Source organism: Phoxinus phoxinus, assembly GCF_949152265.1.
Source record: "Phoxinus phoxinus genome assembly, chromosome: 25".
NCBI classification, from domain to species: domain Eukaryota; kingdom Metazoa; phylum Chordata; class Actinopteri; order Cypriniformes; family Leuciscidae; genus Phoxinus; species Phoxinus phoxinus.
The window spans coordinates 11,402,698-11,421,268 of record NC_136900.1 but is presented as its reverse complement, the minus strand read 5'-3'; the positions used below and the strand labels follow the sequence as shown (position 1 = coordinate 11,421,268).

At 38.4% G+C, this 18,571-nt stretch overlaps 1 protein-coding gene across 1 annotated transcript in view; it reads right to left on the bottom strand.

Annotated features, from left to right (window-relative positions):
* Window positions 1–270: 270 nt before the first annotated feature.
* Window positions 271–18,571, bottom strand: part of LOC306994063 (uncharacterized protein) — a gene marked incomplete at its 5' end in the record, with an annotated part of 49,407 nt that continues 31,106 nt past the window's right edge. Inside the window, 28 exons of the mRNA XM_079604370.1 lie at window positions 271–1,013; window positions 1,124–1,247; window positions 1,342–1,381; window positions 1,488–1,616; window positions 1,964–2,062; window positions 2,143–2,265; window positions 2,384–2,424; window positions 2,556–2,660; window positions 2,747–2,924; window positions 3,642–3,673; window positions 3,821–3,921; window positions 4,135–4,204; window positions 4,372–4,547; window positions 4,634–4,844; window positions 4,963–5,146; window positions 5,246–5,493; window positions 5,968–6,142; window positions 6,279–11,216; window positions 11,335–11,924; window positions 12,375–12,728; window positions 15,842–15,970; window positions 16,098–16,254; window positions 16,343–16,582; window positions 16,704–16,883; window positions 17,226–17,330; window positions 17,444–17,582; window positions 18,051–18,202; window positions 18,302–18,402. Of these exons, the coding sequence (XP_079460496.1) occupies window positions 806–1,013; window positions 1,124–1,247; window positions 1,342–1,381; window positions 1,488–1,616; window positions 1,964–2,062; window positions 2,143–2,265; window positions 2,384–2,424; window positions 2,556–2,660; window positions 2,747–2,924; window positions 3,642–3,673; window positions 3,821–3,921; window positions 4,135–4,204; window positions 4,372–4,547; window positions 4,634–4,844; window positions 4,963–5,146; window positions 5,246–5,493; window positions 5,968–6,142; window positions 6,279–11,216; window positions 11,335–11,924; window positions 12,375–12,728; window positions 15,842–15,970; window positions 16,098–16,254; window positions 16,343–16,582; window positions 16,704–16,883; window positions 17,226–17,330; window positions 17,444–17,582; window positions 18,051–18,202; window positions 18,302–18,402 (9,329 nt within the window). The 3' untranslated portion in view covers window positions 271–805. The remainder of the gene's footprint in view (window positions 1,014–1,123; window positions 1,248–1,341; window positions 1,382–1,487; window positions 1,617–1,963; window positions 2,063–2,142; window positions 2,266–2,383; window positions 2,425–2,555; window positions 2,661–2,746; window positions 2,925–3,641; window positions 3,674–3,820; window positions 3,922–4,134; window positions 4,205–4,371; window positions 4,548–4,633; window positions 4,845–4,962; window positions 5,147–5,245; window positions 5,494–5,967; window positions 6,143–6,278; window positions 11,217–11,334; window positions 11,925–12,374; window positions 12,729–15,841; window positions 15,971–16,097; window positions 16,255–16,342; window positions 16,583–16,703; window positions 16,884–17,225; window positions 17,331–17,443; window positions 17,583–18,050; window positions 18,203–18,301; window positions 18,403–18,571) is intronic.

Below are 18,571 nucleotides of genomic sequence, written 5' to 3'. Positions count from 1 at the left end.
AAGAGAAGAAGCAGCAACATGGATCTGGGAATCTGAAGGATCTGGAGAGATTCTGTATGGAGGAATGGTCTCTGATCTCTGGTCAGGTGTTCTCCAAACTCATCAGGCATTATAGGAGAAAACTCAGAGCTGTTATTTTGGCAAAAGGAGATTGCAAAAAGTATTTAATAAAAGGGTCCCAATAATTGTGGCCAACGTGTTTTGGAGAAAAACATTTATTGCATAATGTGATTTTTATTGCATAATTATTTTACTTCAATGAAAGGTTAGAATTTTGGCAATTTTTTGAACGAAAGATCAAAAGGATAAACAATGCAGATTTATTTTTTATAGCCAGTTTTGATCATATTTACCAGGGGTGCCATCAATTCTGAGCACGACTGTATATACACACACAAAACATACATTTATAAATATTGTCGTTTGCATTATAAACATTGCTTCTGATTAAATGCTAACCGCAGATTTTTATTGCGTCTTGTACACTGCACAGTTATGCTGCCAACATGAAATGCTGCAATTGTAAATGTATCTGCCATGTTTGCACTCTATGGTATATGTGATGTGAACAATATAAAATCATTCTCAATCCAAGACTCTGTATGCATGAATTTGGTTAAAATGCCTTTTTAATTGCTTTTAATTTGAAACAAGCAGAAGAGTTTACATTTAACTAGCAGTTCTATAGATAGTTTAAGAAATGTTAAACAAAGCATGTGCAATTTAAATAAATTTCCAATCAAAGTTCGCAAAGATACTTGAGAGTCATTTTTTCAGAGAGTTTGGGTTGATTCACCGCTGCTGCTCACGGAAGTCCCAAGCTGCGTTTTCTTTGGCTGTTTCCAATGAGTGCGTCATTTACGTGACAGTTAGTTTTGCCACAGGAGCACTCTTCAACATGGATGTACGAGTAGGTTACTTTGTCTCCATTTACGCAACCAAGACTCACTGTGCGATTACTTGAGCGCGTGGCCTGGCAACAGCTACAGGAGGACAATCCAGGTGCAGTGTACCTATGTATGTGAGAGAAAAAAAACATGTAAAGCATTTCAAATCGGTCACTTTTGACTGTCTGTTTCAGTTAGGATGCTGCTTGTAGGTTTCGTAACAGAAACCTACTCACCAGCTAAAACTGTTACAGTCTCCACCACAAAATGTCAGGTCCATTTTCTTCTCTGATTGGCACTCCCTGTGATTTATGTAATCGCTAACAGTCTGTACTTTACATCCCTTCATTTGTTCCGCACCTACAAACACAGGCAATTGAACGCACAAGGACACGTTAATAATTTACTCAAATCAACAGTTTTTTTTTGTAATTTTCTTTTTTTAAATACTCACAAACATGGCAGCAGCCATCAGCTGACAGCTGAATGGTACCCTGTAGAGCGAATCACAAGGGCAGAATGTCATCAATGTGATTTAATCACCAAGACTGGTCAGTATAACATGTAAATGTGTGTTTGTGTGATATTTGATGTACTGACAGGCTGGCAGTTGGAAACGTTGAAAGGAGGGCACTGGACGGTGTATTTGTCAGTGATGAACTGTCCATTAACTTTAGTGCAAGTGATTCTGTCACAGCCCTGGTTTGTAGAAGGCAAAGTGGCTCCGTCCTATGAAGGAAAAGAGAACAAGTCAAATTCAGTTAAAGGACATTGCAAAAACATTAAACTTAAATTTAGCTGTTTCTCACAAACATTTAGAAAACTTGCGATATAGTGAACAACTAATTTTATAATTCTTTTTAGTCCAGCTTCAGGTTTTGTTTTGTTTTTTGATGATTCACTTCTGTTGTATGGAAAAAAGCAGCATGAACTGTTTCATTTTGTGTCCAAGGGCAAAAAAAAATCGTTGACATGAGGATAAGTTTGTAAAAAAAAAATAACATTTATAATTATTTAAATTTTTGTCCTTTTCAGCCACACCTCAAGATGACTGAGCTTTTGACGTTTGACCTTACCTTCAGTATATGCTCAACGCCATTGATGTTGATGATGCAGTGAGTTTGTACACACTTTCCACAGCAGTCGTCCGAGCTTGTTTCAATATATTCATAACCCTGGGAAATATAAACATCAAATGAAGAAAAAAAAACTCGTTCCTGAGACAAGCCGATCAGAAACTCGTCAAACAACTTACATCGTTACATGTCTCATTACACTGCACAAATCCACATTTGATCTTGAACCACTGTGTTTTAGGATCCACATCCCATGTACAGCTACATTCCTGACAGGCAACGACGGTGATGTCGGTTCCAGGCTGAGGGAAGTGAGGGGAGAGAGTTGAGCGTGCACAACTTTCATTAATAATTAAAAAAAAAAAAAAAACTTGAGATATTTGATTTTTAAAATGCTAATATTAGAGTCAGTTTAGTTACCTCATATTCTATGTTTTTGTGGACACAAACTTTCTTTGGTTCTAAGGAGGCAAACGACAAAAGATTACAAAACTATATGGAATGATATTCAAGGTGATATACACAGCATCTGAGATGAAAACAGGCATAAGAATATCACAAAAATGAAGTGAAGTGTGAAAAATAGTGATACCGCATTTGATTTCTGGACAGCATTTTCCGTTAGGCACTTCCAGGACTGGCGCATATCCGACTCCACACTTTTTATCCAAAGGTGGGCAAATGCTGACATCACAATCTACATCACGAAACAGAGTAGAGGAGACTTAGGCGATGCAAACCTAAAGCAAACCCCTTTAAAAACTGTAAATAAACTCGTCTTACTGCAATCTTGTTTGCTGCAGCATGAATCTGAAGGATTGGTGACATTGACTAGCACAAAGCCGGGTTCAGTGCAGCTCTCAGGATTCACATCAGGACAGTTCTTGTGCTTACAGTTCACAGATTTGCTGGCCTTTTCACAAATACACTTTTCGCAGTTGTACTCGAAAACCTCATCAAACTGCCACAAAAAACAAGAGGATTCAGTTAAAAGTCCGGTTATATATTCCTGGAGATAATTCTTTAAAGATGGCATTAAATATAAATTCACCCAATTGATTTTGTAAATGCGTGCTATAGATTATATTCTAAACGATTTATCCATGCATACAGTTCATCTCCTCCACAATGAAGTGCAAGCTTGTATCAATCCAATCCAATTAACAACTGATGATAGAACCAATTTACCCACCCTATATTTTTTTCTTTTCATTAATCTGTTAAACTCTGATGAAAATAATACATAATATGGAAGAAAAGATAAGTCACTAGTACTTACGGTTTATTTACACTATTGTACAATTTTGTTGGTTTGCCAGTGATAGAACATATGTGACCAATTTGAAATTCTACATAGGCAGCTACTACAAATAGCACAACTCACATAAAGAGTACTCACATTAGTATTGCTAAGCTAAAATGTAAATCTAATAAGCATAAAAATGCATATCACACAAGAATACTGGTACGAATATAGTTGCACTATTTTTTGGATACTTTTCAGTACTGAATTAATTATAAGGATGCATATAAGTCACAGTTCTCTCTCCAGTTCTATCATCCGCCATCTTGAATTCATTTTTTCACTGAGATTGTCGGAATGCATTCTGGAATGAATACATTTAAGAACTATAAAATGAAATACTCATATTGAGTATGGCTTTAAACACCGCCGCACCTCACGTGGTGTCCCAGAGGCGTCCAGGCATCCTAAAAATAAAAAGGGGAGAACAAAATCAAAAGAAATGTTTTCAAAAAGTGGCCAAGACATGCAGGATGATGCAGAAAGTTTTTTTTTATACATTTCAATTTGAATGCCTAATGCACGCACACACACTTGAATTAGAGGCTTCTTACCGCATTTGTTCACACAGATTCTTGTTTCCTTGTTGAAGAGCAATGTTCCTTCAGGACAGAAGCAGCCCTCCGTATGCACTTTAATGGTGTTTCGTTCAGGTCTGCAATTAAAATACATCACTTGAGATTCATTCCTATAAACTTTAAGGAACAAATCTGCATAACAGGCTTTATTAACTCTTAAACTGCATAATAATGTGTTTAATAATTTTGAAGTACATATCTACCATATTCCTCAATACTGAATAAGCACTAAACTTTCATTCCCACAACTGTCTAGATTATTTTTTTTAAATATGAATTAATGGGCATACATATCATCACAGCTTGGTGGCTCAGCTGGGCCACAAGGATTGAAGACTTTATCTGCTGGACATTCAATATCTGGGGATGAAAAGACAAATACACTTAAATAACCTCCATAGCTTCGAGAAATATTGGGTCCAAAAGTCTAAAATATAAAAAAGGAATTTAAACCCACAGAGGTTCAAAAAAACTATTTGGGGTTTTGGAAAATCTAAAGCAACAATATGATATCAAATGCAACTTACTGCAAAGGTTAGTGTAGTTCCTCCAGTGTATGCAGACTCCTAATTGAGAGCAAGCCCTTGCGTAGCTCTGCAGACTGGAACACACCACGGCAGGGTTTCTCATATGACAACTATCATATTGACAACCTAAAAAGAAGTTGTCAGGGGAGACGTGGGAATGACATGCTTCGAACAACCTGAGGAAGACAGTAGTAATAAATATCACTTTGGAAGCTCCGTTTATTGAAATTTATAGTTAAAACACCACACAGAATCAACTCACTCGCTATTGAGGAGGTTGCATTCAGGATGGGCCTGGCATGGGTTAGGTGTAGGTTTAAGATCACCCCCAACTGTAGGCAATGCAGTTGGTGGAGTGCAAATTTCACCATTCACACCACTGGCTGGCCAGTAATCCGCCATCACTGCACAGTCGTTCACCAAGATCCCTCCAGGGATCATGCAGTCATCAGCTATGTTGTTGTTGCATGTTCCTAAGTGAGAATTATTTGGAATAATTTTGATGAAAAAATGCATAAAAACAAACCCCTCGTACACCATCCACATTGTGATGTCACCATCCATACAAAAATCCAGGGGTGGCTAACTTACCACAGTGACCTTGTGTGTTGTTTCCAAAATGCTGGTATGGCAGGTTGACACCAAAGCCAGTGGCTCCAAATGTTATATTAACACCCAGCTGTGGAATACTCAGGAACAAGTCTAGGCCTGAGCTTATAACCCTCACACCATTAAAAGCATATGGCAGGGTTAACTTAACATTGTCCTTAACAGCCTGTTAGGACAAGAGACAATTACAAGAAAACCTTAGGATACTTATACTGCAATGCACAAAAAGAACATGTTTCATCTTTCCAAATTTAGAAAGTCTCACCTCTAGGTCTGCACCTCCGATGAGATTATGATTTGTTAGTGTTATGACTAGTTTGTTGTAAGACACAATAATGGATCTGGGACAGGATACATGCTCAATAGGGTCACAGTAGACATTGTCAATGTAGATCTTTAAATGGTATTGAGGCCTTATTTCCTCCATTAATATATAAGTGCAGTTTCCTTGATAACTGTAGAAAAGTCCATCAAATGTCCTGTAATGCGGGTCACCCCAGCCTTCACAAAAGCCTACGAACAATAACAAAAAGCCTTCAGATATTTGAACTAAACAAGTTACCTGAATTTGGTCAATACTGTGTATATTAACTGTTGACATTTAAAGAATTGAAAATGCAACTGTAACCTGTAATAAATAAATTGTAACCTGTGACAGGCAAGCAAGCGCCAATTACGAATCATTTTATTTACTTGTGCCACATCAAAGCAGAGACTTAATGAAACCTAAGTAAATCACGCATAATAACTTCATTGTTTTCTTTTAAAATTATTAAAATATATATTTTTCTTCTTTTAAAACGCTAGATGTTCAAGGCGGAAAAAAACAAGCATTTTCAAATAATACTTTCAAAATTTAAAGCACTTTTGAAATCATGAAAGCATAACAGTTCAAATCAAGCACATAGGGCTTGGAAGGACATCATTGCTATTAATTTGAATGATTACTGAATCAAATATAAAAATTGTGAAGACCAGTATACTCACAGTCACATTGGTAATACTGACAGCAGCCATGCTCATCAAACACAAGCACAGGTTTTTTGCCATTTTCACAGGTGATGTTCTGCAATGGAGGGCATTCAAATGGGATAATTTCAATAATGTTGTCTCCTATGCACCTCGCCATGGTGCAGTTACACAGGAAGAACATCTCGTTTGTCTGGTGATAATGAAAAATGTGCTGGAATTAGACAGACTGATGCATGCAAAAATCACGATGTTCAAACCACAAAATTCACACCACTTTTAAATTAAACCACATCAAATTTAAATGAAAGTATATTTAAAAAAAATACGTTTTTGTCCCATTCAGGACAGGTTGGAGTTGGTGCAGATGTAAATGATGTTGTAGGTTTTATGGTAGTTGTTGGTTTAGGTGATGTGGTGGATTCTGTTGTTGTTGTTGTAGGCTTCATGGTAGTTGTTGGTTTAGGTGATGTGGTAGGTTCTGGTGTTGTTGTAGTAGGCTTCATGGTAGTTGTTGGTTTAGGTGATGTGGTGGATTCTGTTGTTGTTGTAGTAGGCTTCATGGTAGTTGTTGGTTTAGGTGATGTGGTGGATTCTGTTGTTGTTGTAGTAGGCTTCATGGTAGTTGTTGGTTTAGGTGATGTGGTGTATTCTGTTGTTGTTGTTGTAGTAGGCTTCATGGTAGTTGTTGGTTTAGGTGATGTGGTGTATTCTGTTGTTGTTGTTGTAGTAGGCTTCATGGTAGTTGTTGGTTTAGGTGATGTGGTGGATTCTGTTGTTGATGTAGTAGGCTTCATGGTAGTTGTTGGTTTAGGTGATTTGGTGTATTCTGTTGTTGTTGTTATAGTAGGCTTCATGGTAGTTGTTGGTTTAGGTGATGTGGTAGGTTCTGGTGTTGTTGTAGTAGGCTTCATGGTAGTTGTTGGTTTAGGTGATGTGGTGTATTCTGTTGTTGTTGTTGTAGTAGGCTTCATGGTAGTTGTTGGTTTAGGTGATGTGGTGGATTCTGTTGTTGTTGTTGTAGGCTTCATGGTAGTTGTTGGTTTAGGTGATGTGGTGGATTCTGTTGTTGTTGTAGTAGGCTTCATGGTAGTTGTTGGTTTAGGTGATGTGGTGGATTCTGTTGTTGTTGTTGTAGTAGGCTTCATGGTAGTTGTTGGTTTAGGTGATGTGGTGGATTCTGTTGTTGTTGTTGTAGTAGGCTTCGTGGTAGTTGTTGGTTTAGGTGATGTGGTGGATTCTGTTGTTGTTGTTGTAGTAGGCTTCATGGTAGTTGTTGGTTTAGGTGATGTGGTGGATTCTGTTGTTGTTGTAGTAGACTTCATGGTAGTTGTTGGTTTAGGTGATGTGGTGGATTCTGTTGTTGTTGTTGTTGTAGGCTTCATGGTAGTTGTTGGTTTAGGTGATGTGGTGGATTCTGTTGTTGTTGTAGGCTTCATGGTAGTTGTTGGTTTAGGTGATGTGGTGGATTCTGTTGTTGTTGTTATAGTAGGCTTCATGGTAGTTGTTAGTTTAGGTGATGTGGTGGATTCTGTTGTTGTTGTTGTAGGCTTCATGGTAGTTGTTGGTTTAGGTGATGTGGTGGATTCTGTTGTTGTAGTAGGCTTAATGGTAGTTGTTGGTTTAGGTGATGTGGTGTATTCTGTTGTTGTTGTTGTAGTAGGCTTCATGGTAGTTGTTGGTTTAGGTGATGTGGTGAATCCTGTTGTTGTTGTAGTAGTCTTCATGGTAGTTGTTGGTTTAGGTGATGTAGTGGATTCTGTTGTTGTTGTTGTAGTAGGCTTCATGGTAGTTGTTGGTTTAGGTGATGTGGTGGATTCTGTTGTTGTTGTTGTAGTAGGCTTCATGGTAGTTGTTGGTTTAGGTGATGTGGTGGATTCTGTTGTTGTTGTTGTAGTAGGCTTCATGGTAGTTGTTGGTTTAGGTGATGTGGTGGATTCTGTTATTGTTGTAGTAGGCTTCATGGTAGTTGTTGGTTTAGTTGATGTGGTGGATTCTGTTGTTGTAGTAGGCTTCATGGTAGTTGTTGGTTTAGGTGATGTGGTGTATTCTGTTGTTGTTGATGTAGTAGGCTTCATGGTAGTTGTTGGTTTAGGTGATGTGGTGGATTCTGTTGTTGTTGTTGTAGTAGGCTTCATTGTAGTTGTTGGTTTAGGTGAAGTGGTGGATTCTGTTGTTGTTGTTGTAGGCTTCATGGTAGTTGTTGGTTTAGGTGATTTGGTGTATTCTGTTGTTGTTGTTATAGTAGGCTTCATGGTAGTTGTTGGTTTAGGTGATGTGGTAGGTTCTGGTGTTGTTGTAGTAGGCTTCATGGTAGTTGTTGGTTTAGGTGATGTGGTGTATTCTGTTGTTGTTGTTGTAGTAGGCTTCATGGTAGTTGTTGGTTTAGGTGATGTGGTGTATTCTGTTGTTGTTGTTGTAGTAGGCTTCATGGTAGTTGTTGGTTTAGGTGATGTGGTGGATTCTGTTGTTGTTGTTGTAGTAGGCTTCATGGTAGTTGTTGGTTTAGGTGATGTGGTGGATTCTGTTGTTGTTGTTGTAGTAGGCTTCATGGTAGTTGTTGGTTTAGGTGATGTGGTGGATTCTGTTGTTGTTGTAGTAGACTTCATGGTAGTTGTTGGTTTAGGTGATGTGGTGGATTCTGTTGTTGTTGTTGTAGGCTTCATGGTAGTTGTTGGTTTAGGTGATGTGGTGGATTCTGTTGTTGTTGTAGGCTTCATGGTAGTTGTTGGTTTAGGTGATGTGGTGGATTCTGTTGTTGTAGTAGGCTTCATGGTAGTTGTTGGTTTAGGTGATTTGGTGGATTCTGTTGTTGTTGTTGTTATAGTAGGCTTCATGGTAGTTGTTGGTTTAGGTGATGTGGTGGATTCTGTTGTTGTTGTTGTAGGCTTCATGGTAGTTGTTGGTTTAGGTGATGTGGTGGATTCTGTTGTTGTAGTAGGCTTAATGGTAGTTGTTGGTTTAGGTGATGTGGTGTATTCTGTTGTTGTTGTTGTAGTAGGCTTCATGGTAGTTGTTGGTTTAGGTGATGTGGTGGATTCTGTTGTTGTTGTTATAGTAGGCTTCATGGTAGTTGTTGGTTTAGGTGATGTGGTGGATTCTGTTGTTGTTGTAGTAGACTTCATGGTAGTTGTTGGTTTAGGTGATGTGGTGGATTCTGTTGTTGTAGTAGGCTTCATGGTAGTTGTTGGTTTAGGTGATGTGGTGGATTCTGTTGTTGTTGTTGTAGTAGGCTTCATGGTAGTTGTTGGTTTAGGTGATGTGGTGGATTCTGTTGTTGTTGTAGTAGGCTTCATGGTAGTTGTTGGTTTAGGTGATGTGGTGGATTCTGTTGTTGTTGTTGTAGTAGGCTTCATGGTAGTTGTTGGTTTAGGTGATGTGGTGGATTCTGTTGTTGTTGTTGTAGTAGGCTTCATGGTAGTTGTTGGTTTAGGTGATGTGGTGGATTCTGTTGTTGTTGTTGTAGACTTCATGGTAGTTGTTGGTTTAGGTGATGTGGTGGATTCTGTTGTTGTTGTAGTAGGCTTCATTGTAGTTGTTGGTTTAGGTGAAGTGGTGGATTCTGTTGTTGTTGTTGTAGGCTTCATGGTAGTTGTTGGTTTAGGTGATTTGGTGGATTCTGTTGTTGTTGTTATAGTAAGCTTCATGGTAGTTGTTGGTTTAGGTGATGTGGTGGATTCTGTTGTTGTTGTTGTAGTAGGCTTCATGGTAGTTGTTGGTTTAGGTGATGTGGTGGATTCTGTTGTTGTTGTAGTAGGCTTCATGGTAGTTGTTGGTTTAGGTGATGTGGTGTATTCTGTTGTTGTTGTAGTAGTAGGCTTCATGGTAGTTGTTGGTATAGGTGATGTGGTGTATTCTGTTGTTGTTGTTGTAGTAGGCTTCATGGTAGTTGTTGGTTTAGGTGATGTGGTGGATTCTGTTGTTGTTGTAGTAGACTTCATGGTAGTTGTTGGTTTAGGTGATGTGGTGGATTCTGTTGTTGTTGTTGTAGGCTTCATGGTAGTTGTTGGTTTAGGTGATTTGGTGGATTCTGTTGTTGTTGTTATAGTAGGCTTCATGGTAGTTGTTGGTTTAGGTGATGTGGTGGATTCTGTTGTTGTTGTTGTTGTAGGCTTCATGGTAGTTGTTGGTTTAGGTGATGTGGTGGATTCTGTTGTTGTAGTAGGCTTCATGGTAGTTGTTGGTTTAGGTGATGTGGTGGATTCTGTTGTTGTTGTTGTAGTAGGCTTCATGGTAGTTGTTGGTTTAGGTGATGTGGTGGATTCTGTTGTTGTTGTAGTAGGCTTCATGGTAGTTGTTGGTTTAGGTGATGTGGTGGATTCTGTTGTTGTTGTTGTTGTTGTAGGCTTCATGGTAGTTGTTGGTTTAGGTGATGTGGTGGATTCTGTTGTTGTAGTAGGCTTCATGGTAGTTGTTGGTTTAGGTGATTTGGTGGATTCTGTTGTTGTTGTTATAGTAGGCTTCATGGTAGTTGTTGGTTTAGGTGATGTGGTGGATTCTGTTGTTGTTGTAGTAGACTTCATGGTAGTTGTTGGTTTAGGTGATGTGGTGGATTCTGTTGTTGTAGTAGGCTTCATGGTAGTTGTTGGTTTAGGTGATGTGGTGGATTCTGTTGTTGTAGTAGGCTTCATGGTAGTTGTTGGTTTAGGTGATGTGGTGGATTCTGTTGTTGTTGTAGTAGGCTTCATGGTAGTTGTTGGTTTAGGTGATGTGGTGGATTCTGTTGTTGTTGTAGTAGGCTTAATGGTAGTTGTTGGTTTAGGTGATGTGGTGGATTCTGTTGTTGTTGTTGTAGTAGGCTTCATGGTAGTTGTTGGTTTAGGTGATGTGGTGGATTCTGTTGTTGTTGTTGTAGACTTCATGGTAGTTGTAGGTTTAGGTGATGTGGTGGATTCTGTTGTTGTTGTAGTAGGCTTCATGGTAGTTGTTGGTTTAGGTGATGTGGTGGATTTTGTTGTTGTTGTTGTTGTAGTAGGCTTCATGGTAGTTGTTGGTTTAGGTGATGTGGTGGATTCTGTTGTTGTTGTAGTAGGCTTCATGGTAGTTGTTGGTTTAGGTGATGTGGTGGATTCTGTTGTTGTTGTTGTAGTAGGCTTCATGGTAGTTGTTGGTTTAGGTGATGTGGTGGATTCTGTTGTTGTTGTTGTAGTAGGCTTCATGGTAGTTGTTGGTTTAGGTGATGTGGTGGATTCTGTTGTTGTTGTTGTAGGCTTCATGGTAGTTGTTGGTTTAGGTGATGTGGTGGATTCTGTTGTTGTTGTAGTAGACTTCATGGTAGTTGTTGGTGTAGGTGATGTGGTAGATTCTATTAAAATTATAGGTGCTCCTGTAAGAGGAGTTTTTGTTTCTCCAGTAATAATACTCATCGTTTTAGTTGTTGCAGACTGTGTTGTTGTCGGTGTAGGAGTAGACGATGTAGTAGTTTCTGGTGTTGTTATAGTAGGTTTTGTGGTAGTTGTGGATGTAGAGGTGGATGTGGCTGGTTCTGTTGTTGTAAGAGACTTTGTGGTAGTTGTCGGTGTAGGGGTAGATGATGTGGTAGGTTCTGGTGTTGTTGTAGTAGGTTTTGTGGTAGTTGTGGATGCAGGGGTGGATATGGCTGGTTCTGTTGTTGTAGAAGACTTTGTGGTAGTTGTCGGTGTAGGGGTAGATGATGTGGTAGGTCTTGGTGTTGTTGTAGGAGGCTTTGTGGTAGTTGTCGGTGTAGGGGTAGATGATGTGGTAGGTTCTGGTGTTGTTGTAGGAGGCTTTGTGGTAGTAGTTGTAGGTTCTGGTGTTGTTGTGGGTGGTTCTGGTGTTGTTGTAGGAGGCTTTGTGGTAGTTGTGGTAGGTTCTGGTGTTGTTGTGGTAGGTTCTGGTGTTGTTGTAGGACGCTTTGTGGTAGATGATGTGGTAGGTTCTGGTGTTGTTGTAGGAGGCTTTGTGGTAGTTGTAGGGGTAGATGTGGTAGGTCCTGTTGTTGTTGTTGTAGGAGACTTTGTGGTAGTTGTTGGTGTAGATGATTTGGTAGGTTCTGGTGTTGTTGTGGTAGGTTCTGGAGTTATTGGTGTTGTTGTAACAGGTGATGTAGTAAATACTGTTGTTGTTGTTGTTGTTGATGGTGTTGTTGTACAAATGGAACAGCAGTTAACCCGTATTTCATAGTCAAAACATTTATAGGGGCGGGAAGTCTGTTGTTTTTTCTTACATATTAATCCATATGAAACATTGCACTGGGCAACTTGTTTTGAAGAATGAATATAATCTTCAAAGTTCATGTTAGGTTGGCCCACAGCCCTACATTCAATATCTTCTGGCTGTTCACAGATATTTTTTCCACTTCCTGCAATATTTTCATAAGTCTCCAAGTCATCCCCTCCTTGCAATGCAGGATTATATACATTAAACCATTCAGACCACTCACATAGACATGGCGTAGTCTCAGCTGTTGTCGATGAAAATGTGGTAGTTGTTGGTGTAGGGGTAGATGATGTGGTAGGTTCTTGTGTTGTAGTAGGAGACTTTGTGGTAGTCGGTGTAGGGGTAGATGATGTGGTTGGTTCTGGTGTTGTAGTAGGAGACGTTGTGGTAGTCGGTGTAGGGGTAGATGATGTGGTAGGTTCTGGTGTTGTTGTAGGAGGCTTTGTGGTAGTTGTTGTGGTAAGTTCTGGTGTTGTTGTAGGAGGCTTTGTGGTAGTTGTTGTGGTAGGTTCTGGTGTTGTTGTGGAAGGTTCTGGTGTTGTTGTGGGAGGTTTTGGTGTTGTGGTAGTTGTAATAATCATACATTCCTCCACACAGATCTGGTTTGTTTCATCATAAATAGGCTTATCCTCTGGACATTTTGGATAACATCCTGGAAAAAAAAGATCCTCTGGGATTAGAAAGAATCATTCCATTGCTATTTTCCCTAATGTATCTAACAGGGCAGGCCAAAATGAGCAACTCCATTTCATAAGAGTACACAAACAGGCACGTTCTAAAAATTTTAAACATAAAAAATGCTATAAATTAGATGTCTACAAGTACATTAAAGGTCCTTGCACACCGAAATTTGCAGTCCGAAATTTTCGTATGCATTTTTCGTTGTCGAAACACCTCAAAATGCTTGCTACAGATGCGAAAAACGCAGAAGGTCGACCCTGATCCAAATTTTTTCATGATGGACGAAAGGTTCGGAGGCAGTGTGTAAACGTGATTGACACAACGTGAAGTCGTATTTATTTTTTAACATGCGAAAACTTCAGACGAGAGTTTCAGACACAGTGTGCAAGGACCTTTAGTCTGTGCAAGGACCTTTACACCTTTAGTCTGCTTTTCTGGTATAGGCCTAATGGTTTTCTATCGAAAAAGCTTAAAGGGGTGGTTTACTGCTTTTTTTCTTTGCATGATTGTATTTATGGGGTGCAATATAACATGTCTTGTTTTTTGTTTTTGTTTTTTTTAAGCCTTATTTTTCATAAATTTCACCTTTATTGTAAGCTGATTTCTCCTCTGTCATTTGAACGACCGGTTGACTTCCTGATTCTATGAAACCACTCCCTCAGAAACAGGCATGGGCTCAGATTGGTTAGTTGGGCCGGTGCGTTGTAATTGGCTAAAGTGCGCAGTGCACGTTGTCCGGAAACTTCACGCCCATCACCTTTACGGGCGAAAGTTGCATGTGCTCCGGTCAAATGTAAATAATGGTTTCTATACTGCCGTACAGTTTGAGCCAGAATCAGACCCAGAAAGCGGCATTAAAGAGAGTCAAGCAGAACCTCCCCAAACACGGCTCTTACAAAACGTTTCTGAATGGTAAATTTTTTTTATTATTATTATTCTATTCTACAATTATTATATCATAATTTCGATACGCTGTTACTTGAAAATGCCACTGCTGAAACTTGTTAGCTTTTGAGATACGGGTTTCTCCTGATTAAACATTTAATATAACTGAATAAATGACGGAGTAAAACCGCAGCTGAAGTTTGCTGTTGCGATTACATTTTTTATTTTTTTTTACTTTATACACGTTTGTCTTGCACACAAAACAGCATCAAACTAACTGGCTACATAAACAAACAGCTTTGGCATTGGTTTACGTACTTCATCAAATCGAAAAATTACTTCATAAAGTATACATGGAAAATACATTTACAAAATTAGTACATAATTACAAATTGCAGGTTCAAAATGTTTGTACGCGTTTGTCATAGACACGAGATATAGCATGACTAAGTGGCTATAACGCGAGCGCTGGCATTTGTTTACATCCCTGATAAAACTAAAACTACGTCTGAAATTATACATGCAAAGTTAAAATTATTACGTTTTACTTACAGGTTGTGGCCCAACAACGGCTGCCTCTGGGTTTAAAGTTGGAACTGCTTCATGTTTTGGTTTCTTGTTTAATCCGGCATTGAATTCGTGGAGATTCTGGAAGCTGTCTTCCGTAAAATGCGCAGCACAGAGAGCTACGATTGTAATTTTCAGGAACATAATAAAACAGAAATTGTAGCCATTGTTGACGAACTACAGCGTCCATAGGAAGCCCGAACACCGAAGACATGACAGCTGGGTGAAAATAACACACTTTCGACGGCATGGCTACAGCTCTCCACTATAATTCTTCCTCTTCCACAACGCCGCAGAAATATGGCCACGCCCCATTCTTTGCATATTCCGGAGGGAGGGTTGATGTAAATGTATGGGTTAGCTACGTATAAAACCCGGGAAGTATCTCGTTGTAGTCCCATTCGAGTCGTTTTTGTAGGCATTAAACTTCCTGATTTTTAAAAGACAATATATCTGCTTACGTTGAACTTTCAGCGCAGCAACTTTGCAGATACTGTTCATGCACCAACAGCAACATTACACACTATTTAAAATGAAAAAAGTGAAATCGCAATCAACCACCCCTTTAAATGTAAAACTAAAAAAAAAAAATCAGCAGGCTACTTATGATCAATAAGGTGCTTTGATCCTTCAAAGCCAGTGACTCACTACTTTAAGCAATGTTAAGCTTCCTTAACATTGCCTGTAATGGGCTGCTATGTGGGGGAAAATGCCTTATGTACAAATATTTTCTTTCCCTGTAGATTGCGGAGTCATTTAGGAAGTAGAAAGTGTTTAAGATTCATTTTGTTCTAGGTCATTGCTGTTGGATATGAAATCATACTTTTGAAGTTTTACAATATTCTCCCAGGGAATTAAAGGATTAGGTCAACAGAATTGGTAAATTAAATTTACTGAGAAAATGTTTGCTATATAATCATAAAAAATAAACATTTGTTACAACTTGTTACCAGGCTTGTAAATGTGGGGCTATGTGGTGGGGCGGAGTACAGGGAATGAATTTCGAGGGGGGATGATGCTCAAGTGCACTTTTTAGGAAAATGAAAGGGATTTCTCTCTTTTATTCACTCAATAGCTTACAACAGCGAAATTCAGAATCCAAATTTAGAAAAAAAACACAGTGCAATAAAATATATATAATAAATATGCATCAGAGTATTCTACGGTTGTTTGTTCAATGTCGACTTTTGTGATTGGCCATGATATATGCAGGTTGCAGCCAATGGACATCCTTCTCTGTCAGAATAAATGTTTTGAAAAAGTCTGAAATATGTTACATGTTTTTATAGATGATAGAATATTTAATATTTATATCTGAAAGGTCATTGAAAGTAATAAATACATTTTTCTAAATTAGAGTCCCAGCCATTTCCAGCCCTGTTAGTTACTAGCAATTAGAAATAATACTTTTACAAAAAAAAAAAACTTTCCACCAAACATGTTTTTTATTCTTTTATTCATTTATTTATTCCTTGATTTCTAATTCTAGTTTAGCACTAAATATATACGCCGCTAAGGCCTAGAGATATCCAGTGTGTGTACACTCAGTCTTCAGAAATGCAAACTAGTGTGCACTCACCTTCCAGTTTGGGTAAAGTGTTATTGCAGATGCCATCAGGGTTGAGACAGGTTTTGTAGCAGGGTGTATCACAAGTTTTGTAGTGCCATGTGCATTCGTCTGGTTTATTGTAGTAGTCACAGTACACAGCTAACAGAGCAACATGAATACAAGCATGAACATGTACAAACAACATGTACATTGCAATAAAATGGCAATGCATTGTTCAAAGAAAGGTTACAGATTTAAGATGTGCACTAGAATTAAAGATGCTTACGGCAGAACTCAGGTGTTCTCCAAACGACACAAACACCTGCCTCAATGCAAGCTTGAGCATAAGCTGCCACAGCTGTACAGAGGCACTCACAATCTCCACCTGTGTCACACGAGCACGAGTCTTCGACACAGTTATCATAATATGGGTTTGGATCCACCTGTGGGAGCATGTTATGATGTTGGATTCTTATATACCACATTACAGGAAACTTGAATTTATTAACTCAAAATGTTTTCCATCTGTACCTTGTTATGGCAGTCTTTGAACGTAACTTCCTTTATGATGCTACATTCTTTTTTTGCCCATGTCAATCGATGGGGGGTAGCAAGGCAGGGGTTAAAGTCTGGTTTTGCATCAGGGCAGGTGCTTAACACTTTCCAGCTGTCCACAAACTCCATTACATTTGTAGTTGGCAAATTTCCCTGAGTGGTAAAGTCATCTTTTCCATTCTCATTGAAATTTCCACACAAGCCACAAACGTCTCCCTGCGAAAACAAATTAAATTATGCTACAAATAAATTATATTGAGGGACCTATATAAATTGTCTGGAAATATCAGTGCAAAACATGAAAAACTGCAGAACATGATTCGTGACTTCAACTCACCCTGTGCTGAGATTGCAGAATGATGCGGACGGTGGTTTTGCGGTCCCACAAAATTGTCAGTCCGATGTCAGCATCAATGACAAGGTACATCCCAACGTTTCTCTCATTGTACGTGATCTTTGGACCACTTCCAGTATCAGTGACTGTTACAGTTCGATCAGAAAGCAGTAGCCGATTCCTCTGTGTGAGTGTGTGAGAAAGTTAGCAAAAAATTGAAAAAAAATTATACTGTATGATAGATAAAAATTAAGTCATGAAACACCCCATTTCAGCACATGTCAGTTCTCAAAACAGATATTGCATTCAGTGACTGACATTCACTCGATATTGCTTTCAAATGTTAAAGGAAATAGGGCAAAAATCCCTTATTGGCCTTTTAAATGAAAAATGTATGTGTCATTATCTTATACAATATGTAAAAATGTTAACATGCTGAACAGCTTGCGTTAGTATTTAATGACCCTTTAGAAACATCTTTTATTTTACCCTGAATGAGCATGAGACCTATGCCTGCAGCCTTACCCCCAAAAGTATCCCTACGGCCTTTGAACAAGTGGTTCCTGTTGTTCCACAAGGCATGTTTTCGGTAATCACGTGAAAATTGCCAGTTTTATTTCCACACTTATTCTGTAAAACAAGAGAGCGTTAACCTTTTACCTCCTGAAGGAAGAGGTTTATTTGTAACTTTATTTTCATGAAGCCTCTGACCAAATGCTGTTGTGTCCACCCATAGCTCTTACCTGAGCAGCAATATAACTGCAGTCTCCCCTGAAGCCAAACCTTTGCTGATCGAAAGTTTCATAGTGTCCGCTGCCGTATATGGTGCATATGCCTTGACACTTATTACGTGTACATGTCCAATTTCCCCGTCGACAAGTGCTGCAAATATAGAGGTAGAATTAAATCTTATGTCATTCTACAGTATAATACTAATAGATCATAAAAAGCTAATTAGTGTATTAACTTAATGTTCAGTTTTTTTTATAGCAATTTAACTTTAATGTGGTAATGGCTGTTGTTTTACGTAGGGTTACTATCGTTAACTAAAAGAATAAATAAATAATAATAAAAAAAAAATTTTAAAAACGTTTTATTCCAGCTAGTTGCAACACTTCTAATTTATGTATACCGGTAGTTGAACTAGTTTAGTACTAAAATAAATAAAATTGAATAAAAACTATATAGATTACATTTTTAAAAAATAAAAACACACAAACCCCAAAATTACTAAAACTTCAACTAAAATGAAAATAGAAAAATATATTAATTAAAACTAATTTAAAATATAAGAATATAAAAAATATAATATTATATGAATGAAACTAAAATAACACTGGTTTTACAAACCATTTATTGCAATCTACGGTTATCTCAGATCCTGGTGCATAAAACTGTCCATCATGTTTACATGGGCAGTTATCCGGTTTAACACAGTGTCCTCTGCCATCATCCAATAGACCTAAAGGACACTGGCAGCCAGATTGACAGTCCAGCGAGAACTGGAAAGAAGGGAAGAAAACAAAAATAAGACCACCAGCAAAATCAAGCGGTCGACTTTGGGAAAGAAGGAGAAGTGATGCTGGAAACTATGGACTCACGCAGTCAACTTCCTGTTGCGAACAAGTCTGTGCACACTCCAATCCGTGTTCATCTTGGCCTGCTGTACTGCAGTTGAAGAAAATCTTTGGAGAGGGACATCCTGCAAAAGACATCAGACGCAGATGCTGCACCATTCATGTACTTTTTACATCAGAAACCATATTTAAAGAACGTTTACAACAGATGTTGAGCAATTTACTATTAGTGCTAGACTGATACAACAAAAAGTTTATTTCAAATTGGTTTAATTATTAGTAAATAATATAAAA